The sequence below is a fragment of the Adelges cooleyi genome, unplaced genomic scaffold (assembly GCF_023614345.1).
Source record: "Adelges cooleyi isolate 19-005CV unplaced genomic scaffold, UGA_ACOO_1.1 ACOO_flye_CR_arks_rails_tigmint_CR_PRNA_108, whole genome shotgun sequence".
NCBI classification, from domain to species: Eukaryota; Metazoa; Arthropoda; class Insecta; order Hemiptera; family Adelgidae; genus Adelges; species Adelges cooleyi.
In genome coordinates, this window is record NW_026095761.1 from 5,657,470 (window position 1) to 5,681,076 (window position 23,607).

Consider the following 23,607-nt stretch of genomic DNA (forward strand, 5'->3'; position numbering starts at 1 on the left):
TTATTTTTATCTGTAAATAATGTATAATAAACCTATATAAATCACATAATATAAGCAACGACAATGACCAGTCGAAGCCCCTAGACTAAAATTTAAAAAGGGTTCCCCAACAATACCACACCAGTCACTCTAAAAACAGTTAAATAATTCATTGTTATTTTTTAAATACACAAAATCGTTTATTCATAATCCATACATCTTGTATAACAAATGTTTAGTAATCACTAGTTTCACTTACTAGTAATCACTCACGGCAATTTTCTTATTAAATAATACATCAATTCATATTTTTAACACCTATATTTTAGAAAAAACGTTTTATTCTGTGATAAAAGTGCCAACTCATTGATAAGTCATAGAGTTATATAGATGCCATCATTTTTGCAATTATAAATTGTTTTTTATTGAAATCCTATTGAACTTTGTTATTACACGAGTTATGTATTATTTTTGCTTAGACACACAACTCATTTATGATTATATTTATTTTAACAATAAGTATATCTGTAAATAGAATTTCTACTTAAGTTATCTGTTGCAAAATACATACCATGATTAATTATACTAAACAATTTAGTATGCAGATTGCAAGTTAATTAATTAACTAAAATAATTTTAAAATGTTGCCATAGCCAATGCCTTGAAAATGTTATGAAGAATTCAAATTTTTTTCAAAACTTAAATCGAAGTATTCTTAAGAAAAGTACGTTTGAAGTAGATATATATGTTTTTGTACAAAAATAGATCCTATATGCGTTATAAAATTTGGAAAAAAATGAATTATCAAAACAGATACTTCTTTCCTATGTTCATATATATTTTTAAAAATTGTATCTCAATTTTAAAATTTATCCAAAAATTGCACATACGCGCCTTAAAAAATGCTAAAATGCTAATGGCCCCTTAATGACAAAACAATTTTTTAGACCTAGGTAGTTATCCAAAAACACCTCATGTTCCCGACTTTGTAATTTAGCCGTCGATAGTGGTATCAACATGAAACATGCACAGTTAAAAATCAAATAAGTGTACTTATTCATATTTTTAAAAAATATTTATTTTTTAACCCTGAAAATTAAAAAAAAAACATTTTTTGGTGTTAAAAAATACAAAATTAAAAAAATATTTTGCTTATATAAAATTGAAATTATGTTCATATGGGCGTGTGGTAAGTAAACAGATCACAGAGAAGACGGCGATTGGAATATATACGACAAATAGTGATATTCCTACGAGGAAATTAAAAGAAAGAAAGACAGGTACCCAATAGAAAAGAATTTAGATTTGCTACAAACTAATCGTCCGATTAACAACTGAAGAGAGAGAATTTATTTAACACATTACAAAATACAAAGTGCATAGGTTTAATAATATTTAGATAACAGTTTTCAAGTTATAAAGAAAGACTATTATAATTTTTAAGTAAAAGACATTTATCGTTGAATTATTTATGGTTAAAGCCTATCTTTGGACAAAGTGTCATTGCAAATGTTGTTACTGTTAACGGTTCCCACATTCTTTGTGTAATTAATTATAAATTTACAAAATCCTTTGGAAATGTGATCATTAATTTGTAATGCAAATGCGTCAGCAAACTGCTGATTTGCACAAATACATTCTCGAGCGTTTTGTTTTTGATATGCTGAATATACTTTTGGTTGGTACATTTTTACAATCGTTTTGCAATTATAGTGAGGCCTAACAATATCATACTTAATGATCAATTCCATGTATTCGAAGCTGAATTTGGCTTGAGATCTGTATTTCTGTGGTCCTTCGACGGCCAGGTCAAAAGTGCCGGTAAGATTGTGAACATAGACGGAGGTCTGCGCCGTCACTGAATTAGAATTCATATTTACTTGCAAGCTTTGTAATTTTTGTAGAGTGTTGTTCAGGCCGGTGGTAAAAACATTGGAAATTTTAAAGCTTGGTCCATTTTTTAACTGTCCGTTGGCTTTTGGGAAATGGGGGTCGGAGTAATTTTTAAAATTAATGTATGGTTTGACTGCAGCTCGGATGGCTGTTGTCACATTGTTTTGCATATCTTGTAAGACCTGGTTAGCGATTTTTTGAAAAGCGACGTCTTCTAAAAAGTATCTGTAAAATAAAAATAATAAAAATGGTAGGTACAGGTGTTTTTTATAAAACAATCAAGTTTTCGCTTAAACGTCCTATTAATTATAAAATAGTAATCGAATAAGCCAGAATAATTTTACTTTCTCCTTGGTACAAAACCCAAAATATAAACAGGATTTGGTTAGCTGAATGCGAGTATGGCCACAGAATTTCTGTAACGTCTAAATTTTGTTCACCTCCAAAGTTATAAAATTACAATGATGTTTACAGTGTTTTTTTACAATCCAAACTCCTGAACGGTCCTTTTTTTCCTTTTAATTGTGATTTCGATATGCCTATAGTAATCGAGAACGGAGTACCTAATATTATATTACTAGTTAACTTACAGCAAGTATGGAAAATGTTTTGAATTGAAAACCTCACGGTAACCTCCGTCAAAAGAAGCTCTCACTTCGTCATAGTGTATAGCCGACTTCGGTGCGGAAATTGGATACATTTCTGTGTTGGCTGACAGTGGCGAGTTAAATTGATACTTGACCCCATTGACGAACAATTGATATTTGCCGATTTCATAACGAGAGCGATCCAAGTACTTGTACTGACCTTTAATTTGTAATTCATTCCAGTACACTTCTTGGTAGACCTACGCATGTTAGGTATAGGTACATTAAAAGTACAATTATGTATATTATAGTCTCTGACTTATTAATCCAAACAAAATTTCCCAGACTATTTCTGAAAAAAGTCTACCTGATCTTTTGCCCATCTGATGACGATTGTACTATTTTGATAATTGCTCAATCCCTTCACAGTGTTAGTTTCGAAAATCATATCAAAATCTGATGATGATGCTCGAGTTATGGACACGTTGACATCGTCTCTGAAGTAACCAAATGGCGAAGCCGGATCATATACGTGACCATTGTACTCAGACACAACTTTGTATTGATTTTCAAGAGCATCTCTTATGGCTAATTCGATTTCCTTGTCGCTGTACTGGTTGCGCATTTGTTCTGGTAATGCTTCTGGTAACGTACTTTCGTCCACGTAATAATTGACATCAGTGTCTGAAAACAAAACAAACCCGAAAAAATTACAGAAAATATGGTTTTAATTGTTTTGTACACTATTAGTTTACCTGCTAATGAAAATATGAAATACGCGGCCAAAGCCAATAAAATAGTTGTCGACCTCATCTTAAGTAAACTTGAATCATGAATGATTCTAGTTGAACTATAATTGTTGTCTTATATACTATTTTTTGCCTATTTGAGTAATAAACAGTAACATGTTTTCAAACATAATATTACATATACTTTAAAAGACAATATTTTATAACTGGAAATAAATACAAAAAAAAAAACTACAAGTCATACTGTATGACTTATATGGTATCAACTAAAATGTTTATAATAAGAATAAAATAATTGTATAGTGTTTATACTTATACATATAATGAGTTGATTGGAAGGTTTTTTTTTAATAGAAAAAACCTGGTACTTTATTATATTAATGTACGTTAACAATAGTCAGGGGTTCTTTCATTACAAATCTCTTAAATTTCAGAACCCTAGCTCCATTCTAAATACTTTGTCATGATGTTTTTAGCATTTTATCAACATGGGAAATTTTATTTCTTTATTAAAATATTTATTTCGAATCTAAAAAATGGCAATATATATATAAAATGTTATCAAGTCGAAAAAACAGGAAATTATTTTATATACACATAGTTTTTTCAACTACTTTGATTACTATGGTCGTTTTTTCACCTCTTTTTTTTTTTTAGTTTTTCTAATCGTTTTTATGGAGAACTCAGTTTGAAATTTATACATTTTATGTAAAATTTTCTCATCTTACTGAAAAAAAAATTAGAAAAATCCACAAATTTTGGACAACACGAACAAATCAAGTTTTAAAATTATGAACTCAATTTTAATGACTTTCTGTTACTAAAAAAAAAAATCAATATTTTAGCAGAAAGCTGAGATTATTTTACATAAAAACCGTTTTTTAATATAAATATATTTTTTTATTTCCGAAGATTCTGTAAGCAAACAATAAAAAAAAGAGTAAAGAAAAAAACCTAAACATACTTTATACAACAGAATTATATGGAAAATCAAATAGTGCACTTTTTATAGTTTACCAATTTAAGTCCTAATTCTATGAAAATATTGTCTATAGATGAAGATTCAGGATTATACTAGAATGCGTTTAATGTGAAACTAAGAGAAAAAAGTCATTGTGCCTGCAGGCACAAAAAACGTAATGGTTTAAATTTACGTTAAAACATTAATCACAACGAATTTTTCAGCTACGATGTTTTTCATTTTTGCTTTGATACACATGCAGAAACTCTATATACTCTTGTATAATTATTTACGTATAATGTATTTAATAACTGTATACGACAAATTACTGAATTTATATCATATAACGAAGTTATGTATCAAGTTATCATAGAAAAATTAAAAATGCGCATTAACGATGAAAAATATACGATTACCAAACAACTACTTTTTTTAGATACCCGGATGTTTTCATTGTTTTTTGTTGTTTATGACAATTCTATTTATCATAAATTATTATGTTCCGGATTGGATATAAACTATTTTTTCTCTCATTGAGTTAGAAGGTCACCTTATATTGTGCTATTACTTATTTATAAATGTCGCATATGAATAGCATTTTATTAACACTTGAACCATGTTTTACTAAATTTTTCTTCTGCCTTCGATGCCATTACAACTCTGATTGCTTCTTTATCTCTTAGTATCATAATAAACTTAATCATCTGAATTAATTTTCTTGCTACCTAATGCATAATATACTTTTGTTCAATGTGGTTATTCATAATTTAAGACGTATAATTGCCGTTTTTAAAATTGATATTAGCTCGAAAGTATGTTAATACATACTACATAGCAAATATACTTAGAACTTAAAAGGTTTGATAAAATCTCAATAAGTTATAGTTCATTTGCGGTAGATATTACAGTGAGCCCGTTAGCTGTTGATTAGTTTGATAAGTCTCTTCGCGGAAGTTGATTGCCACGCGCACTTGAATTTTGCAAAATAAGAATAATTAAAAAGCTGAGTAGTGTTTTAAAATTAATATAATTGTATATCTAAGAAATGTAAACCATTACAGAAGAAAGAGTAACAAAAGAGAATATTAAAAAAAAACATGAGATTACGGTAAACCAATGGTCGTTGAAACTATGATCAGGGTAGGTTTAAATTGTATGGTTTATATTATGTGCTATTTTAGGAGGGTAACTTGGGTGTGCTTACAAAATCGCTCCAAAATTGTTTGCGTTCATACCTTCAGTTATTTGGGATTTCATACAATATACCAACACCTTCTTAGATCTACATCAAAGCTAAAACTATTTGATATTTAATTTTAATTTTGTATTTAATTATATAAAATTAAAAGATTAAAATTATTGCTTACTATTAACTTAACTAATTAGTTATAAATTATGAAATGTAATCACTTTTCAAGTATATTTGTTTTACGTAGAATTAGTATTGGTGGTATTTGCTATCAATTCAGATAAGGTTAGGTTTTAATTTTAGAAGTCTATAATTCTTAAACCAAAACGATGAAGATACACTTGGACCGTGCCAGGAGAAGGTAATAGATGATATCAGTTGAAATACTTGTGAAGAAAAACAATTTTTGCGGTGTTTTGTACATTTGAACTTTGAACAATTATTATTCTATTTTCTTTGTCGAATTCAGAACTGTTTTATCAATTTAGAACGTGTAATTTTTTGTAATTAAAAAAAAAATTTTATTTTTATTTTTTATATTAAAACGTATAAATTAGCGTGTTAGAAAAAATCTAAAACTCGATTCGAAGTAAAAAAAAAAGTATTATATTTCTTGTTTTAAAATTATTATTCTTATCAAACTTTAGACTAGTTTTTAATTTGAATGTTAATAACATTTAATTTTAACTTAATAGAAATCACGTTGAAAAAATAGCCGAATTGCCTACACATCATGATTGGTTGGGAACATAGCTGGTACAATCGGGTACTTGAAATGATCGGATACTGACATCTAAATTTACAGAGTTTACAGTTTGTAAAAACTGAATGTATTTTATAAATTATAATATAGGTATAATTTATAAAAATTATTTTATTATATTGAAAAAACTTAATCAATAAGAGTACCCAAAACAACATTGTGTAATTTTGATGCTGTATTATATTTTGATAAATGTTTTAAATTAAAAAGTTCAAGTTAAGTCGAGAGGGCGCATAGAAGATGTAGTTAGCTAAAAGTCTAAGCTCGGTACATCGTTAGTCGTTACCTGCTTTTAAATTATAGAAAATCGCGGTCACTTACAACGTAAGTTCCCAAAATATGCTTTTTATCGATTCATATACTTTGGGCGTGTATATGATAAGCCGTAGTTCTTGGCATCATAGTAACCTACCACCATCGTGTTACAATATGTCCGTCACTTTTTTTTGTATACATTGAAAGTGACCCTGCTTCTTTAATCTATTCTATGCTCGCACTAACAGACGGAGTACCAATTTGCAGCGAGCCGATGTGAGAGCGCTATTTGTCTTGACTTGGGCCTGGCTGCCTTTTCACATGCGCATTAGATTTCCCAGTTTTGTAGTATAATATACATATATATAAACATTTATTTATGTATGTATATAAAACGTTGATCGTTACCGCATTACCCACCAGCATCATACCGGGTATATGGTACTTACAGCAGGTATATTTTGTAGCGTATGGCATGATAAATGATAATGGCCACTGGCCGGTAGGTCGAACCCGACAAAAAAAAGAGGCCGCCGGAGAGGGAAATCGGTAAATAAATAATAATACAAAGTTCAAGGATCAAATTCTGTAACGTTAACGTTTTAATACTTCCATATTATAATAGTTATAAGTGTTGTGTAATATTATTCGCATTCTTTATGTTAAGTAATAATTGACAATTATGTGTTTCAATACTCGGTTAAACTTCATACATTTTTGGTCTGATTAAGTGCATATTTCAATATTTGTTTATTAAAATAGTGCAAACCATCTCCCAAAAATGTTTTCGAATTACGTTAATTTATTGTTAATGCATTACACTTGATACCGCAAGTGGCTAGTTATTTTGAATTAATTTTTTTTTACATCAAATCGCTATCAACATCATCATCATGTTTGATCATGAATATCTTAATAAAGACCATCTAAACGGATTTGACAATTATAAAGTAAGTATAACATATTTTTTCGAATTATCAATATGTGTACATAGTTCTTTTTATATGCATATTACTAATGAAAACGTTATCATAATAATATTTTTGTTTTGATGGTTAATTAGGTGCTTAATTGCACTGATTTCACAATTACTGGTTGAAAATATCATAATTTAAGTCTGGTGGTTTATAAAGTTCATTAATTAATTATTGTTCTTATTTATAAACTTTATTATAAATCAATTAACAAATTGAAAACGATTTTTTAAAAGTTATATGTGTCAATTGTTATCCTACCATTATTTTGTTAATAAAAAATTTTTAAATTATTTTTTAAAACATAATAATTTTATCAAATGTATTTAATTGTTTTAGTACAGCGTAATCGATACAAATCCACTGGGTGTTTACATCATGCATCCTTTTTGGAATACCATAATTAAAGTAAGCGCAAATGTTTTTAAAATTATTTTTAATGCACTTTTTTGATATGAAACAATCTGTTCACAGTTTACCCCTAGATGGATTGCACCTAATTTATTAACTTTTGTTGGTTTCCTTTTTACTGTGGCGGCTTCACTACTACTCTCTTATTATGATTATGGTTTCTATGCTTCGGGAAGCTTATATAAAGGCACTCCAATACCAAACTGGGTATTCGGAGTTGTATCTTTATTTATGTTCATATCTTATTCATTAGGTAAATATATATTTTATTATTCATGGAACATATTTTTAATTTATTATTTTATATTGAAATAGATGGGTTAGATGGAAAACAAGCAAGACGTACAGGCACTAGCAGTCCCTTAGGAGAATTGTTTGATCATGGTTTAGATTCGTGGACAACGGTTTTTATACCAACAGCATTGTATTCTATATTTGGACGGGATGATCCAACTACTATTCAACCAATACGAATGTATTTGATATGTTTAATGGTCTTTATAAACTTTTATCTAGCACATTGGGAAAAGTATAACACAGGAGTATTATATTTGCCATGGAGTTATGATTTTTCAATGGTTGTAAGTTTTAAATTTGTGTCATATATCATTTCTTCTTTGTCTTTTGCTTTACGGTTCATCAAGAGCTTTTGTGAATGCTACAAAACTCATTTTTCACATTTTTCAGGGTTTGGTATTCTTTTTTGCAATTACTGCATTTGTAGGACCAGAAAAGTGGAAAATGACTGTGATAAAAGAACTTTCATTTGGTCATGTTACAGAGATAACATTTTATTTTGCAACATTCATAGCTAATGTTCCAGTTTCTATATACAACATTTATGTGTAATTTAACGTTTATACATTAAAAAAAATTAAAAAAACTATAGTTTTATTAAATTGTACACTTTACATTTCAGATGTTATAGAGATAAAACTGGAAAAAATCTAAGTCTGTACGAAGGAAATCGGCCCTTAATTCCTTTAACTGTGTTTTTATCTTTGTGTTTGATTTGGATTAAATTCTCACCCACTAATATTCTCGAACGAGACCCAAGAATGTTTTTTATGATGAGTGGAGCTATATTTTCTAATATATCTGTAAGTACATTGATAATTGTTTTAAAAATGAACATTAGTAATAAACGTTGGTGGGCTGGCATATGAAAAAACTTGTTACATCTGTATTGTATTGAAATATGTATATTAAAACAAGTGTTTGAAAAATTCTTATTTATGTTCAATTAAAAAACTAAAAGCATTTATATAATATGACGTTTTTTCTTTGATTATTTCAGTGTCGTTTGATTGTTGCTCAAATGAGTAAAACACGTTGTGCTGGCCATAATACATTATTGACTTACTTGGCTATAGCTATAGCTACTTCTATTGTTTTACCTTCTTTTGAGCTGATGGTAATGTACGTCATGGCGATATTAAGTTTTATGACTCATATCCATTATGGTGCAAATGTGGTAAGACAAATTATATTAATTTAATGAAAATTTAAATATTCAGTTAGTTTACACCAATTACAAATTGTATTTTTAGGTAAAGCAAATGGCTGACCATTTCAACATTAAATGTTTCAAAATACCAATCACAAAGAATGCAAAATAGTCATTATTCAAAAACAATTTAATTACAAAATTATAATTGTGTTGAGTACTAAAATTAGTACTACTGGCATAATTGAAGGAGTTTATACCATACAATTACATTAAATTGAATCTTTGCACCATAAGTAAATGTGATATAATAAAAATCACAACTAATTTTATAATATCACACTATCATTACATTACTACTTTGTACCAAATAATTTAGGTTTAAACTTAAAATTAAAGAAATATGATAATTTATTTGTTATTATTGCTAGAATACATCAATAATTTATTTCACTTGTTTTATGTTTATTATAAAAATATTATAAAAAAACATATTTTGATTGTTGTGATTTTACTACTAACTAACTGATTGGTGTCATCACTGTTTATGTGTAGCTAATTTTTATTATTAAAATTCATTGTGTACCTTAATATTACATACATTCATTATTTTTCAATTCATAATAAAGAGTACTTAGTCATTTTTTAATTGTAACAAAAACTTTGTGTAAAGACTTAAAATAGAACAAATTGACTTAACGCTATACATTTTACTTATTTACTATAATGAAATCATAAAAAAAAGGATATAAATCTACTATTACAATTTTCCATGAAAACAATTTAATAGACTTTATTCCCAGTGTTAACGTAATAATAGAAGAAAAAAAGTTTATTCAATATATATTTTTTTACATTAAATAATCTTAGTTAAAATTTCTTTGTATTAACTTAAATTAATATTTTTCATTTAATATTGTACAAGAGCCATGGTTTTTTACCCATTCTCTCCTAAAATAAGCACTGGATATGTTGTTACAACCAAAGTGCTATTGAACTATTTACAACATTTACATGTACCTCAAAATAAAGAAAAATTGAACATAATCTTGCATTCTCAAATTACTGTTGAAGTTTAATTTCATCAGTATGCTATGATACTTTAATTTAGTATTTGACTGTTTAGAATTGTTTTTTTTTATTATTTTCAGTAATATCATGTTGATGTGTTTATTGGGAAAGGTGATTTGTCAAACTAATCTATAATTTATTGCTGAGCAATTGCAATAGAACTCTGATAAAAAATTTAAAACCAATTAGAGTTGGTATAATTTTATGTTTGTTTAAGAAATGAATATTTACACATTTTAATTAATTATAAAATATAAGCCTAATTTTGTTATTTACATGTAAAATGAATAAAACATTATCTTATGTGTAAAATATAAATAAATAAACAAAAACGAAGTTATAAAATACATAAATTTAAAACATAAATAAACATTTAAAATTTCAGTGAATTTAGTACTTACTAAAAATGTTTTTTTAGCTATAATAAATATAATGTATACTGAGTATTAGTCTTTAATAATGATAGGTATTCCCCGAGCAATTATTGCTGCATAGTTGAAAAAACTTCTGGTAGTATTCCTAGCTACAGCTAATGTTCTCAAAAGTTCTCGTTCTTTATTGCTGTCACAAGGATCCAAGAATTCTTTTGGCCATTTATCTAAAATATTAATTTTAAAATAGTTAAGTATAGTTTAATAATATTAAATCATAAAAAAATGTAGCTAAGTGCTTCTGTTATTTGAACTTATTTTTAGAAATAATAATAAAGAAATGTTTATATTTTCTATTTTTGTACCGACAAATTTTTTTTAACTACCGGACTGATTTCTTCATGTAGCAAGTATATAGATAAAAAATCAGAAATATATAAAACACACAATTTTTAAATAATCTGGTCGAGCTTTTTTTTCTATTTTGGGAAGAAAATAATAAAAACGTGATTACAAACGTAATAATTTTTTTTATAAAATTAATATTATTGATATTTTTTAATATTTTACATGTATTATGAAAATAATATACTGATTTCATTACCAACATTTTATATTTTAAAAATTTGTAGTCGCACTTCTTTTATTGAAAAAAATAAAATAAAACACTTATTGTCGTGATTATATATATATATATATGTTTAGACACATTATTTGTCTAAAAAAATATATTGCATATTACAGAAATTATTTTATATATAAACTTTTAAATGGTTATGTTAACTGTCCATTGTCTATTGTCAAATATTTCTTTTTTAGTTCCTGGTCATACCACTAGACAAACTAATACCTTTTATGTGCCATTCCAGCGTACTTCATATGGTAAGAACACCCCTTTAATTAGATCCATGCAACATGTGAATAATTTCAATATTGATATGTTTATTTGTAATTCTATTGTTACTTTTAATTTATATCTTAGTAATTTAATCACTTAACTTATGGTACCTACACAACAACCTTTATCTATGTAAATATTTTATGTTCCACATTTAAATTGTAATTGGTCTCGCCCAATCAATTAATCATAATAAATAAATAAATATAGAGTTACAATTATTATTTTAGTTAATAAACGGTACAATTGATTTCAGGTCTTAACTCAGTTGTAAAGTATTATATTTTTAGAAAAAGAAAACAAATTCGATTTTGTTTTTATAGAAGTATTACGTCAAACATCAAACTAAGTAACACAATTTAACCTAGCTTTACATCATCTATAGTTTTGGATCAGTGTTTATTTGAAATGATTTGATAACTTTCAGTTTTTCTCAATAATTTGTTTATACCTTGAAGATTAATTGGATTACCGGGAAGCCAAACATTGAGCATAGCTCGAGCTATATTATCAGCATCCAAACTGGTGACATTCCAAAGCATGCCAATAACGCATGGACTAAAACATAAATATATTATGTAACTAGTAGATGAATTTCAATAATATAGAACTTCATTTTTTTTTTTTTACAAACCAGCCAGCTTTTAAATAACCATAAGAAGCTCCAACAAAGTTAGTCCTTCCCCCCTTGTCTGTGTGTCTAGCACTAGAACATCCGAATAACATGGGTATACATTGGAGCTCTAATTGGTCCAAAGTTAAACTGTGCAAATACTGTGTTCCATTTCCGTGTCCGCAGTATCTAAATTTAATAATTTATTAAGGATGTATACATTTATATATAAACTTAAGCATACATAGACAAATGGATATTTAGTAACTTGTCAGTCTGAATCTTGACTGATAAGTAGTATCCATATAATATAGTATTCTTACTTACAGAATAATATCGTATTGTTGCAATATTTTGGTGAATTTGTCTGCAGAAGGTTCTTCACTTTTTATTCCTTGCCAGTCAATACTTCTCTCTCTTAAAAATGTTAACATTCTTTTTTCGGCATTAGGTAATGTTTTGTCTGTATTAAACATGTAGTAGCCTTTACTACTTATTTCCCTTAAAAAAAAAAAAAAAAAAATGAATGATAAAAATTACTGTTACGTAAATGTTTTTTTTTTATTTATTGATTATTGGTAGATATTTTATTAATTATAATAATATTATATTTTTAATAATATAATTGGTTTTTTATCCCATAGTTTACTCTTGCTTTATTATCTTATTACCAACAAGGGTTTTTGAAATGGCTACATTGTAGATTAGCTTTTAAACTTACATCAAACCATTTCGAATAGATTTCTTGTGTTTTATAAATAATCTGTGGGCAATATGTACTGATGAAATACGAGAAACTGGATGCCTCTTCAAACAAGGTATTGTTTCCCACGGCAAACATTCCAAATGCTTAAAATTAGGAAAATACTTTGTTAGTTAAGCAAGCATTTCTATATAAATTCATTATAATTTTTAAATTGGATTTATAATAATTTATAAGTATACCTCGTCTAGAATTAACATGACGGGATGTCTTTTTTTCAATACTAAATGAGATCCATTTAATCGATACATATTTATAGCTATTTGAAATTTATTTTTCTCTTCATTAGTGCAATCAACTTCTCGAAGAACATAATCTAATTCAATTTCATTTAATTGGACTGCAGCATTAGTTATCTGGTACAATATCATTCTGGACCGGTCACTTATGGTAATTTTTTCTTTTCTACAAAATACAATATCATGAATTAATACTTCAAAAATATTTTGTTAAAAGAACATCATCCTTACTCAATAACATTGTCTATAATATCATGAACTTCAGCTGCTAGTTTTTTATCTACATAGTTACCCATTAACATACAAATCCAATGCTTCAACCAACATGTATGAATTTCTTGAGATATACTCTATTAGTAATTATACATAAAAAAACCATTTTAATAAATAAAAATGTTAGTACATAAAAATATCATGACAAACCTGAAAGAAATTACATAATATATTTAAAAGAAAAAGTAATTAAGTTAAAGTAAGTAAAATATAAGGGGAAATGCTACTTATATAAAGAAATAATAAACAATATTTAATTTTACGCAATGTTTATGTACTACAAACTTTTTAACAAAAGTAAAAAATAAGGTTATTTACCTTGGAGATTATGCATAGGTATGTATTTGCTATATTTTTTCCATTTTACTCTGTTTTTTAAATTATACTCATTTTTTGTTTTTTATACTTCATCAAATTTTAATACTTATAATAAATATTTAAAATATTTGTATGAATTATAGCCTAGTATGGATCAAACTTATTTTAGATCAATTTTTTAAAGAAATAACATCTATTTTTAATTAATGTTTAAATTAAATGATAAAACAATTTTTCTTCACAACTTTTGTTTGTTTTTGGGTTGTCTTATTTTCTAAAATTCAATTAGAATTAGTTTATTAGCTGTTACTGACTTTAATTGACTCTGACGCAGCTTCTCTTAAATTGCGTATTGTGGCATGATCCTTGATTTTTCTATTATTTGAATCATCTAAACTTTTTTTTAATACTTCAAAAATTGTTTTTTGTCCAAGACTGATATGTGGTTTACTAACCTTTACGGTTAATGGTACTCTAAAATTGTTTAGTTTAGATAAACAAAATTTGACTCTTATGTCATTTTACATTTTACAATTTGTACATAGACACAATTTGGGGACGTAAACCCGATGTAAAAAGAATACTTACATTTTTTTATCGTTATAACCACACTGATATCTAGTCACAAAAAGTTCATTCATATCTACAGTTTTATCTGCCGGTCTAGGAGTGACTATTTCTTTTGGACTAAAGTTTCTCGTAATTTGAATTAATGTCCATTCGGACGGCATATCGTTTAACCGATCTATTAAGCCATCATATCCATCAGAAACATATTTAGAATTTAATGATAGACAATCATCAAGTTTCTTGTCACTAGGTGTACTTAAATAAAATTAAAAATGCTCATTATTTAATACAAAATTTTTTAATATTAGTAGGTACAGTAAGATACTGTAATTTTTCTTCTTACTTAGCACGCGCCATAACCATGACACGGTACATACTTAGGGTTTATAGATACTGATAGTTTTGAACGAATTCCTCCTCCATGTGATTCAGAAAGATAGAAAGCTGCAGATTCATATTTTTTTAAACAAAAACTAGTATAGGCTGCTGCTTTATTCATGTCTAAAATTATATACAAGAATAATAGGATCAAACAGTTAGGTTAGCTCCTTAATTTCTTAGTCTTCTGATTATGTTTCATGCTATGAGATTGTTAAAGGAGATAAGGTAGTATTATTTTAGTAATGTATAACATTATTTTTAATTAACCTAATGGTCAATAATATAATGAAAGTTTTCAAAATTAAAAAAAACAAGGACAGTTAAAAATCTTTACGCACAGAATTATTTATATAATCAGTAAACAAATCATTATACGCATAAAATGATTTGATTTTTTTAATATTTATAATAAAAAAAAATAGTATTATAGAAAATTACAAGAATATGTGGTTTACAGGTGTACTAAACATTTTTACGCTTGTAAACAACCCATTCATTAATAATAACCTTTTTAAAAATGCATTAGATACTAGAAAATAATTCTATCGACTTACTTTCATAAACTGGAAACGGCAATAAGGACATTTTTTTCATTTTTTCCAAACAGCTTTCAATAGATTTTAGCGTAGACTTACACGTACTATTGATTTCCATCATACTTATTTTTTTCAATATTCCACAAAACAAATACTAAGTTTACATGAACGTTAACTAAAAATTATTAGTTAAATGATACGTTCTAATTATATACTACTTATTATTAAATCAAAATAAATTAATAATAATAAAAATCCCCAGTTCCTGAGTTTTAATTTGTACTTTATACTCGTTCGTTAAGTTTTTATTTATAAACTGTAATACCTATAATGAACCTATTAAATAATAAATATTATCCGAATCCCATGTTCTCTTATCAGTTTTATTTTCAAAAATTAACGTTTCCAAGGACCAATCAAATGTTAAATTGCTATCACATTAGAACTGATAGCATACTAGAACTGATAATAGCTTTTACAATTTTAATAATTAAAATACTTATTTGACCTTAGCTGCTACGGCTAACGGCTTGATCTGTTTAAAACAAAATCATGTCTACGGAAAAATTAAAAAATACGTCTTGTATTATTAATTCTGACTACCGAAAATGCGTGGCCATGACATGTATTGACTTAAGCCTTGCTTAAACATACGATACACGTGTCTACTGTCTACTATTAGTTACTTTAAAATTATATTACACTTTTTGAGGTCTATGCTGTAAACACTAATCAGTAAACTGCATGATACTCATAATATTAGGTAAAAATTTGTCCTAAGAAGAATAAAGATTATCATTCATAATTTGTCCTTTCGGATTTCACTTATAAATATATATATATATATATATAATCTTAATGTTGGACGAATCTCTTATATCTATAATATAATACGTTATTGAACTATTTATGTCTTCAATATTGTATAACTCAATAACTGTTTATTATTTAGGATTAATAATAAATTGGCGGGAGACAAAAGTAATGGGCTTGGCCGATGAGTATTTAAGTTTAGTAAATTGTTGAATAACATTTAAGTTAGACTAAGCAATACCATTGCATACCTATTACCATTGATTATTAATATATTGTAATTTTAAGCAATGATATTATCTAACTTATCAGTTTCTGTTAGAATACATTTTTGACAAAATGTGTCCGTTACAGTTTCCGTCGTCAATTATTATACTATATATAAGTGTATTGATTATTATGTAAGTATTGACTTTTTGTACTTCATCAGAGTTGTGTAAAATTTTATTTATAAAAACAATAACTGTTGTACATACATTTTTAAGTATTGCCATTAAAAATTATATTTTAATATTATAATTAAAAATTGATGAAAAATCGAATAACCGAATAAAGAATAAATAATTGAAGTGTAGGTATAATTATATATTTAATTATTCCGATATTCTCTTGCTTGCTATTTAATACTGGGGATCTACCCAGTTAACGGGAACTTCCTATGATCCATCCAACTTCCCGTCATTATTAAGGGGATTTAGTCCTCTTTGCTTTAATTCCCAACTCGTAGATTGGTTTGCCAGCGACCTAGTTTCGATTTTCTAACGACTAGTGCGGAGTAACTCTGTCGAGTTCACTTGAGTCATTGATAAAAGATGATTGTTATTAAACTACATGATAACAAGCCGCCGGCAAGATAGTATCAGCTGCTTTAGATAACAGGTGTTTTGGAAACCATAACAAACACCTTACAGCACACGTTCAGCAACCCTACCTTGCGCTTGACGTGTCGAGCTATTCTATAGTTTAAAATTATCCTCAATTTTTTTTTACCACAAGTTGAATATCGATATCATACTGTATACAATATTTTTATCAACGAGTGACAAGATTTGTATACGTTTGTATAGCGTATACATGTCTATTTTTGCTGAATGTTTTGGATTAGTAAAAAATAGACTATAGTAGACAGTAATAATTATAATAATATATATATATATATATATATACATTGAAACATCGGCGGTGGTCGATGAGACCCGTTCGTTATCGATAGAAGAAAAATAAAACACATTTTCACTGCCCTGTAGCCTGCATTGTCAGCATATTATTACCACTAGTGGTATTGATATTTTTTATTGCTCATTTCACTGACTAAGATGTGTTTGACAAGAGGAACGACCTGATATGGTAAATTATGTTGTAGACCTTTAGCTGTGCATTAAAGAATAAATGAAATAGTTCTACAAACGGATAAAGCAAAACAATGTTGTCGCTTCTTAGTAGCGCTAACAACTCTACATCTTCATTTACAGGTTAGTATTTTCCCTTAAATATTATGTTTTTATTAAATCAGTTATTAATTCAGTAATTATGTTATTATGTAGTACACTATCATGGAGTAGATGTTGATTTATGGTTGTGGATGACATGGCTTCTCTGGCCATTGATCGTCACATTTCTGTTACCGCTAACTATAGTGCTGTTATTCTATATCACAGGAGTTATATTATATATCTACAAACTCCACAGGTACGTTTCTAAGTTAAAAATACTATTATTTAAATGTTAAGAATAAATTATTTTATCATTTACCATGTCAAGTTGTACATTAAGGTATGAAGTACCTAAACCTTTGGTATGAGTAAATTAGTATGCTTAATACATAGATATTATGATTTATAGCTGAAAACTTATCTTTTGTAAGTAAAAACTTCAAATTTTAAAATATATTTTATTGAATATTGCCCAGAAAATATATTTTAAAAGTTACTTTAGTCATCAATTTTTTTTATAGAATTTCTAATTTCAAATTCCTTATGGGTTGACCTTATTAAAATTACTTTTGTAAAACCATCTAAGGCCAATAAATATTAATATTTAAACATGGCTATTGTTAGATTGTGCCAAATTTTGTAAATAACATAGTGCATAGGCGTAATATAATCAGATATTTTAAGCATATATAGACAGCGAAGTAATATAGTTAATATACATTAGTACATTAGTATAACATTAACATAGTTAATTATTAGTTAATAACAGTAATGCCATAGTAAATGCCGCAATCAGACCACCATCTGACTTTTTATCAATGTAATTTTTCACTGTATCTTTTAAATTTCATATAAAACTACGATTTAATTGATTTTCTTATTTGGCGAATGTAATTAAATCTATTACAAGGTCACTTTTTACGCTTAACAAGTATACCTACAGTATTGAAATATTATAACACAATTAAAAAGTGTCGGTTATATATTCATTTTTTTTTTATGAATACTTTCTACCTTCTGGATATAAAATGAGACTTTTGCTGTAAATTACTGTGCATACCTATTAATTTTGTACCAATTTATAATTATATGTAAATAACTCATTCATGGTCATTTAGATGCCTAATAATTTTTTGTGAGAAAACATAATTAGTTGAGTAGGTAAAAAAATTGACTACTAAACTCAAGGATTTAAAGAATTATGAGAATTCAGAGTGATAACTATTAAAAACTACCACAGTTGTAACACAATAGGGTTTAATTTAATCTACAATCAAAAATTATTTATTTATTTTTGTAAAAAAAAAAAAAAACTCAAGTATTCAATTTATGCTAACAAAAAAGCAGCACAGTGGGGACAGAGCATAATGGGATCAGGGAGGTTACGGTCTATGGAATTATTGTATAAAATAAATAATAATTTAATAGTTATAACCAAAAGTGATAAAATAACTTTAAATCAATGATTTAATGAGAATCTGTTGATAGTATAATTATTATATATTGTTAAGGCAAAATTATTCTTGATTTTTATGTTTAGTAATAGGGTAAATTTGATAAGGGTCTGGATCTTATTAGAATAGACGTACTAATAATTTGTAGCTGTTACCTATACATCGTAATCAAAACAATAATTTATTTATTTAGCATATGGCATTATTGACTAAACCAGTAGGACTAGTTTGGTCGCCAGGTGGCGCATGACATTTTTGCCATGCTTAGTAGGGGGGATGACAAGCTCTTCTCCTAGAAAGATTGTTCTGCCTTGTGAAAAAGATCGCCCGTAACTGGAGTCAAACTAGCAATGTTGTATGCCAGCACCGCCGCCTTAATCTATTTGGCCACCCTGTCCCTAACAATAAATGTTCTATACAAGTTTGAAAGTAATTAGACAATTTTCAAAAAGTTAGAACACGCCATAATTATTATAGTTGAAAAAAATGTGAACTTATTAGGTTTTTTTTTTCAATTTCGAAAGAAAAGTGGTGTCATTTTAAACTTTTGGTCTTATAGAATACCTCTCAAGTACGATTTCTGGTCTACAGACTTGCTACATTAAGAAATTAGTCCAGAAATTTATGAAATACCAAGAGCCCAGGCACAAAAAAAAAAAAAATTGTCATTATAAAACAACGTCTTCTCAGCTCTGCATCAAAGCTGTTATTATTTTAATAATTATATTATTACACAGCCCTTGTAATAACCAATATCTTTTTAAAGAAATAATTTTGCTGCAAAACTTTGATTGAAGAAATAGATTAAATTCTTAACGATTTGTAAATTATTGTTTTTGTTTTTAGGGAAAGACTTATTAATGCATACGAAAACAATTTTTGGGATGGTGCGTTGCATACTGTTGCTGCATTTTGGGATGCCCATGGATGGATTTGGCATGGTAAATTTGTAATTAACATTAAATCAAAAATGTATTTGTAATCTTTTTATCTTTATTTATAGGTTATGAAGTTAATGGCTTGGAAAATGTACCAATTGACAGTCCTGCACTTTTAGTTTATTATCATGGTGCTATTCCTATTGATTTATATTATATGATCTCAAAAATATATTTAATGAAAGCAAAATTAGTGCACACTGTAGCTGATCATTTTTTATTTAAATTGCCTGGTAAACATTTTTCAGAACTAAATAATGAATAAATTCAAATAATTTTCTTAAATAATTTTTTTTTTTTGTAGGTTGGTCAATAATATCTGAACCATTAAAAGTTATACCGGGTACTGTTCAGTCTTGTTCAGAAATATTAAAACAAAATAATCTATTAGCAATTTCACCAGGAGGTGTTTATGAAGCACAATTTGGAGATAGGTACTATAGACTAATGTGGAAGAAACGTTTAGGTTTTGCTAAAGTGGCTATTGATGCTAAAGTTGTAAGTTATAACATGCAATGTATAATTAAAAATTGTAAAATAACTTATTTATTTTTTGAAACATTTATTTAGCCAATCATACCAGTTTTTACGCAGAATCTCCGTGAAGCTTTCCGTTCGATTGGAATAGGTCGTCGGTTCTGGTTAAGAATATATCTATGGACTAGATTGCCGATTGTTCCAATTTATGGTTGGTTTCCTGTTAAACTGCGTACACATATTGGCAAACCAATACCATTTGATCCAAATTTGTCAGCTGAAGAATTGCAAAAAAAGGTAATGTATGGTGAATAAAATTCAAACACTACTAAATAATGCCAGAGACTGAATTATTTTTAATTTTTCTTTTTTCTAGTTCATAGAGAATGTTTATTCTCATACATTTAAAAAAGACATTTTTACATTTATATTTTTTTCTTGTGTAAAACAACAGTTGATACTTCATCTTATCGGGTATAATTTTTCTAAATTAATTTTCAACAAACTTTTATAATAATAGTATTAAGATTTAAGTGCCCAGAAAATTGTTTAGAATAATTCCAAAATTATTTTTATGAATATTATTATTATTATATTTAACAGAACCTATATAAAAATGTATGTGCTCTATAAAATGTATATCCCTTTTTTAATAACCAATCTGAAATTTTCATTATCAAAATATGTGCTGCATAAATGTAATAAATAAATATTATTAAAATTCTCTATTTTTCTTTTATCAAATTTCTATAAAAATATATTACAGTGAAAATAATAAAAATTTACGATGAAATGATTTGATATCTTTAAATCAATCGGAAATTTTAATTGAGGCTTAAGGGTAAACGGGTAAACTGATGATCTAACCAAATCCTAATACTTTTTGGCAGTCGTTCAAATTTCATTTGTGTTCTGCAGAATTTGTGTACTTTTGTTTTCTTTGTTCAATTCATTTCTATACATTAATGAAAAATATTGGCAGTTTTTTTTGTTCTCTTATAGCAACAATTTTTACTAATATTACTTTAGCTTTTTGAAATGAAACATGAAATTTGGCATAAGGCACGGTTACAATTTGTAACGCATTAAACATTTGTGTATACATATTTTTAGTTATGTTTGATATTTGCATAATCACCAATAAAAACATTAATATAATATAATCATGCTATAATACAGTACATAATTCACGCACACTCATTTGTTGATACGCTCTCTGAATTAGCACATCGTACTTAATTGTTGCACTTAATATACACTGTTGGAGAGACTTATTTAGAAAAAGTAATTCCTCAGTTTTTAGATAATTAGACGTCTGGGTTTTTTAGTTTCTGAATAGTTGAGGTTTTGGATGTTTGGGTTTTCAGATATTATAGTTTTAGATATCTTGACCTGGATATTTTTTTGTTTCGGATAATACCACAAATTATACTGTGATAAACTTTTAAAGAACGTTTACGAGGCATATTAATTGTTTGGTTTTTGACTTATTTCAGGTGGCAAGTGCAGTAGAAGAACTAATAAGCAAACATCAGCGTATACCTGGAAATATATTAAGAGGGCTGTTGGAACGAGTGTATACACCATCAAACAGTACTAAAAAAAAAATTTGACATCACGTATTGCTCAACGATGAGGAAAATGAACAATCGATTATTGATGGTTGTTGTCATTGTATTTAGACTATGTATTTAATTTCAGTATTTATTTTATTGTACATATTATAGAAAACGATTTTATGGTATTAATTTAAAATATTTAATTAATCATAAGGTAACAAAATGTACCAGGACGCATTTATGCATAGTAATTTTATTGAAGTTTGGGAGAGACATACTCAATCTTAAATTGAAATATAATTAACAATTATTATTAATTATATAAGGAATTTAAGTTTGAGACTTAAAAAATGTATTCTATTATATAAAATATAAATTTAAGTGTCCAATACCTACTGATTATTTAATAAGTTTATATTTAAAAGACATTTTCACATTCTGTTGTCTTGACAGTATCTACAATTTAAATTTAGTTTACCAATAACCTTATGTGAACAAAGTACTATTTTAGGATTTTTTTTTTTTGCTTTTTGTGATATATTTTTAACGATCTATTTGTGAATTATATATATATTTTATATTGCTTCAAAGTCTATGTTACGGTTATCATGTATAAATATATATTTGGTTCGACTTCAATAATGTTATCATTACTCATTTTTAGAAACATGTGTTTTTTGCTCAAATAAAACTAAAAACGTAATGAATAACCTGAAACAAATTTGTTAGTTTTTATTTGTTGGCCGGTTTTGCTAATTAACCGTAATTCATAATAATCAATTGTTCAAACATATAACACAGCAATGACCATTTTAAATAGCTTATGGAAAATACATCTGCAAACAATTATTTTAAATCAACTGGACAAAAATAATAACTAAATAATTTTTTTGCTGTAACCAACATGATAAATACTAATATATTAATATTAGTTAGTTTTTATTTAATTGTGTGTATATATATATTCGCCTATTTCAATAAAACATTTTTTTCGGGTTGTCCATTATGGGGCATCCTAAAAAAAAATTTGAATTTTTTCAAAAAATGTTTAGAGGTAGTTCCTTGTTCCTTGTTCCTTGATTAAAGTTTCCCATTTAAATAACATTGTTCTAGGATAGACAGCATAAAAATTTGTTTTTATTGAAATAGGTTATTATATAAAAACACATTATAATAATACACACACACATACATAATATATACATTACAAATATTAGTTATATTTTTTGTAAGGTACATAATAAATACATTTTAAGGAGTAATGTATAGGCAACATTTCAAACACGTGTTTAAAAACTTTCATTTTCAAATATTTAAGTTTATAACTTCAACCTAAAGCCGAAAGTTTTTGATTTCTTCATGACGTGAAAAAATAATTTATTGACTATCATAAAAACTTTTCAAAATTATTTTTAGTTATTTAAAAATTTTTTACTGTAAAATATTATATTTTCAGAAATATCAACACATTGTTTACATAACTGCATAACTGAACACTCTGAAGTCAAAATTTAAAAAAATGTATCTCGTTGAATAAAATAGAGCGACTCAAAAATCACTATAGTAGTTGATAAAAGTTGGAGTTGAATGTGTTAACGTTGTTAATAAAACTTAAATACAAATGCTTGACTGCGCTCAGTTGTGAAGTTTCAAGTTTCGATTGTAGTTCATTTACATCTATTGCTTACTTCC

At 27.0% G+C, this 23,607-nt stretch overlaps 4 protein-coding genes across 5 annotated transcripts; 2 read left to right on the top strand and 2 right to left on the bottom strand.

The window, feature by feature from the left end:
- Positions 1-738: 738 nt before the first annotated feature.
- Positions 739-3,309, bottom strand: LOC126844282 (uncharacterized). The gene is made up of 4 exons (XM_050582362.1): positions 3,215-3,309; positions 2,827-3,143; positions 2,463-2,719; positions 739-2,097 (listed from the first exon to the last, which is right to left on the bottom strand). The coding sequence occupies exons 1-4, from the start codon at positions 3,270-3,272 to the stop codon at positions 1,455-1,457; spliced, it is 1,275 nt and encodes a 424-aa protein (XP_050438319.1). The 5' UTR covers positions 3,273-3,309; the 3' UTR covers positions 739-1,454.
- Positions 3,310-6,301: 2,992 nt separating this feature from the next.
- LOC126844685 (ethanolaminephosphotransferase 1) lies at positions 6,302-9,649 on the top strand. The gene is made up of 8 exons (XM_050583063.1): positions 6,302-7,326; positions 7,690-7,758; positions 7,825-8,014; positions 8,077-8,342; positions 8,449-8,606; positions 8,681-8,861; positions 9,059-9,235; positions 9,312-9,649. The coding sequence occupies exons 1-8, from the start codon at positions 7,270-7,272 to the stop codon at positions 9,378-9,380; spliced, it is 1,167 nt and encodes a 388-aa protein (XP_050439020.1). The 5' UTR covers positions 6,302-7,269; the 3' UTR covers positions 9,381-9,649.
- Positions 9,650-10,012: 363 nt separating this feature from the next.
- LOC126844674 (uncharacterized) lies at positions 10,013-15,571 on the bottom strand. 2 transcript variants are annotated; one of them, XM_050583041.1, is made up of 11 exons: positions 15,260-15,571; positions 14,702-14,825; positions 14,343-14,579; positions 14,069-14,228; positions 13,395-13,513; positions 13,107-13,329; positions 12,883-13,010; positions 12,489-12,662; positions 12,183-12,350; positions 12,000-12,106; positions 10,013-10,877 (listed from the first exon to the last, which is right to left on the bottom strand). In XM_050583041.1, the coding sequence occupies exons 1-11, from the start codon at positions 15,360-15,362 to the stop codon at positions 10,726-10,728; spliced, it is 1,695 nt and encodes a 564-aa protein (XP_050438998.1). In that variant the 5' UTR covers positions 15,363-15,571; the 3' UTR covers positions 10,013-10,725. The 2 variants fall into 2 exon arrangements, with proteins under 2 accessions (XP_050438998.1, XP_050439007.1); XM_050583050.1 differs by lacking the exons at positions 14,702-14,825; positions 15,260-15,571 and adding an exon at positions 14,668-14,696.
- Positions 15,572-16,980: 1,409 nt separating this feature from the next.
- On the top strand, positions 16,981-22,432 carry LOC126841824 (transmembrane protein 68). The gene is made up of 8 exons (XM_050578498.1): positions 16,981-17,333; positions 17,418-17,526; positions 17,599-17,743; positions 19,788-19,882; positions 19,945-20,112; positions 20,184-20,377; positions 20,450-20,653; positions 21,853-22,432. Exons 2-8 carry the CDS (start codon positions 17,478-17,480, stop codon positions 21,967-21,969), a joined length of 972 nt encoding a protein of 323 aa, XP_050434455.1. The 5' UTR covers positions 16,981-17,333; positions 17,418-17,477; the 3' UTR covers positions 21,970-22,432.
- The last annotated feature ends 1,175 nt before the right edge of the window (positions 22,433-23,607 follow it).

Bases quoted from the DNA above. Each gene is read 5' to 3' on its own strand.
- LOC126844685 (XM_050583063.1), top strand. From the start codon at position 7,270: ATGTTTGATCATGAATATCTTAATAAAGACCATCTAAACGGATTTGAC. The intron at 8,015-8,076 runs GTAAATATATAT...ATATTGAAATAG, and splicing joins GTTCATATCTTATTCATTAG to ATGGGTTAGATGGAAAACAA. The intron at 9,236-9,311 runs GTAAGACAAATT...TTGTATTTTTAG, and splicing joins TCCATTATGGTGCAAATGTG to GTAAAGCAAATGGCTGACCA.
- LOC126844282 (XM_050582362.1), bottom strand. From the start codon at position 3,272: ATGAGGTCGACAACTATTTTATTGGCTTTGGCCGCGTATTTCATATTT. The intron at 2,720-2,826 runs GTAGACTTTTTT...TAACATGCGTAG, and splicing joins TCAGATGGGCAAAAGATCAG to GTCTACCAAGAAGTGTACTG. The intron at 2,098-2,462 runs GTAAGTTAACTA...TTTATTTTACAG, and splicing joins AAACATTTTCCATACTTGCT to ATACTTTTTAGAAGACGTCG.
- LOC126841824 (XM_050578498.1), top strand. From the start codon at position 17,478: ATGTTGTCGCTTCTTAGTAGCGCTAACAACTCTACATCTTCATTTACA. The intron at 20,378-20,449 runs GTAAGTTATAAC...ACATTTATTTAG, and splicing joins TGGCTATTGATGCTAAAGTT to CCAATCATACCAGTTTTTAC. The intron at 20,654-21,852 runs GTAATGTATGGT...GACTTATTTCAG, and splicing joins CTGAAGAATTGCAAAAAAAG to GTGGCAAGTGCAGTAGAAGA.
- LOC126844674 (XM_050583041.1), bottom strand. From the start codon at position 15,362: ATGATGGAAATCAATAGTACGTGTAAGTCTACGCTAAAATCTATTGAA. The intron at 14,826-15,259 runs GTAAGTCGATAG...ATATAATTTTAG, and splicing joins GCCGTTTCCAGTTTATGAAA to ACATGAATAAAGCAGCAGCC. The intron at 13,330-13,394 runs GTAAGGATGATG...TGTATTTTGTAG, and splicing joins ATTATAGACAATGTTATTGA to AAAAGAAAAAATTACCATAA.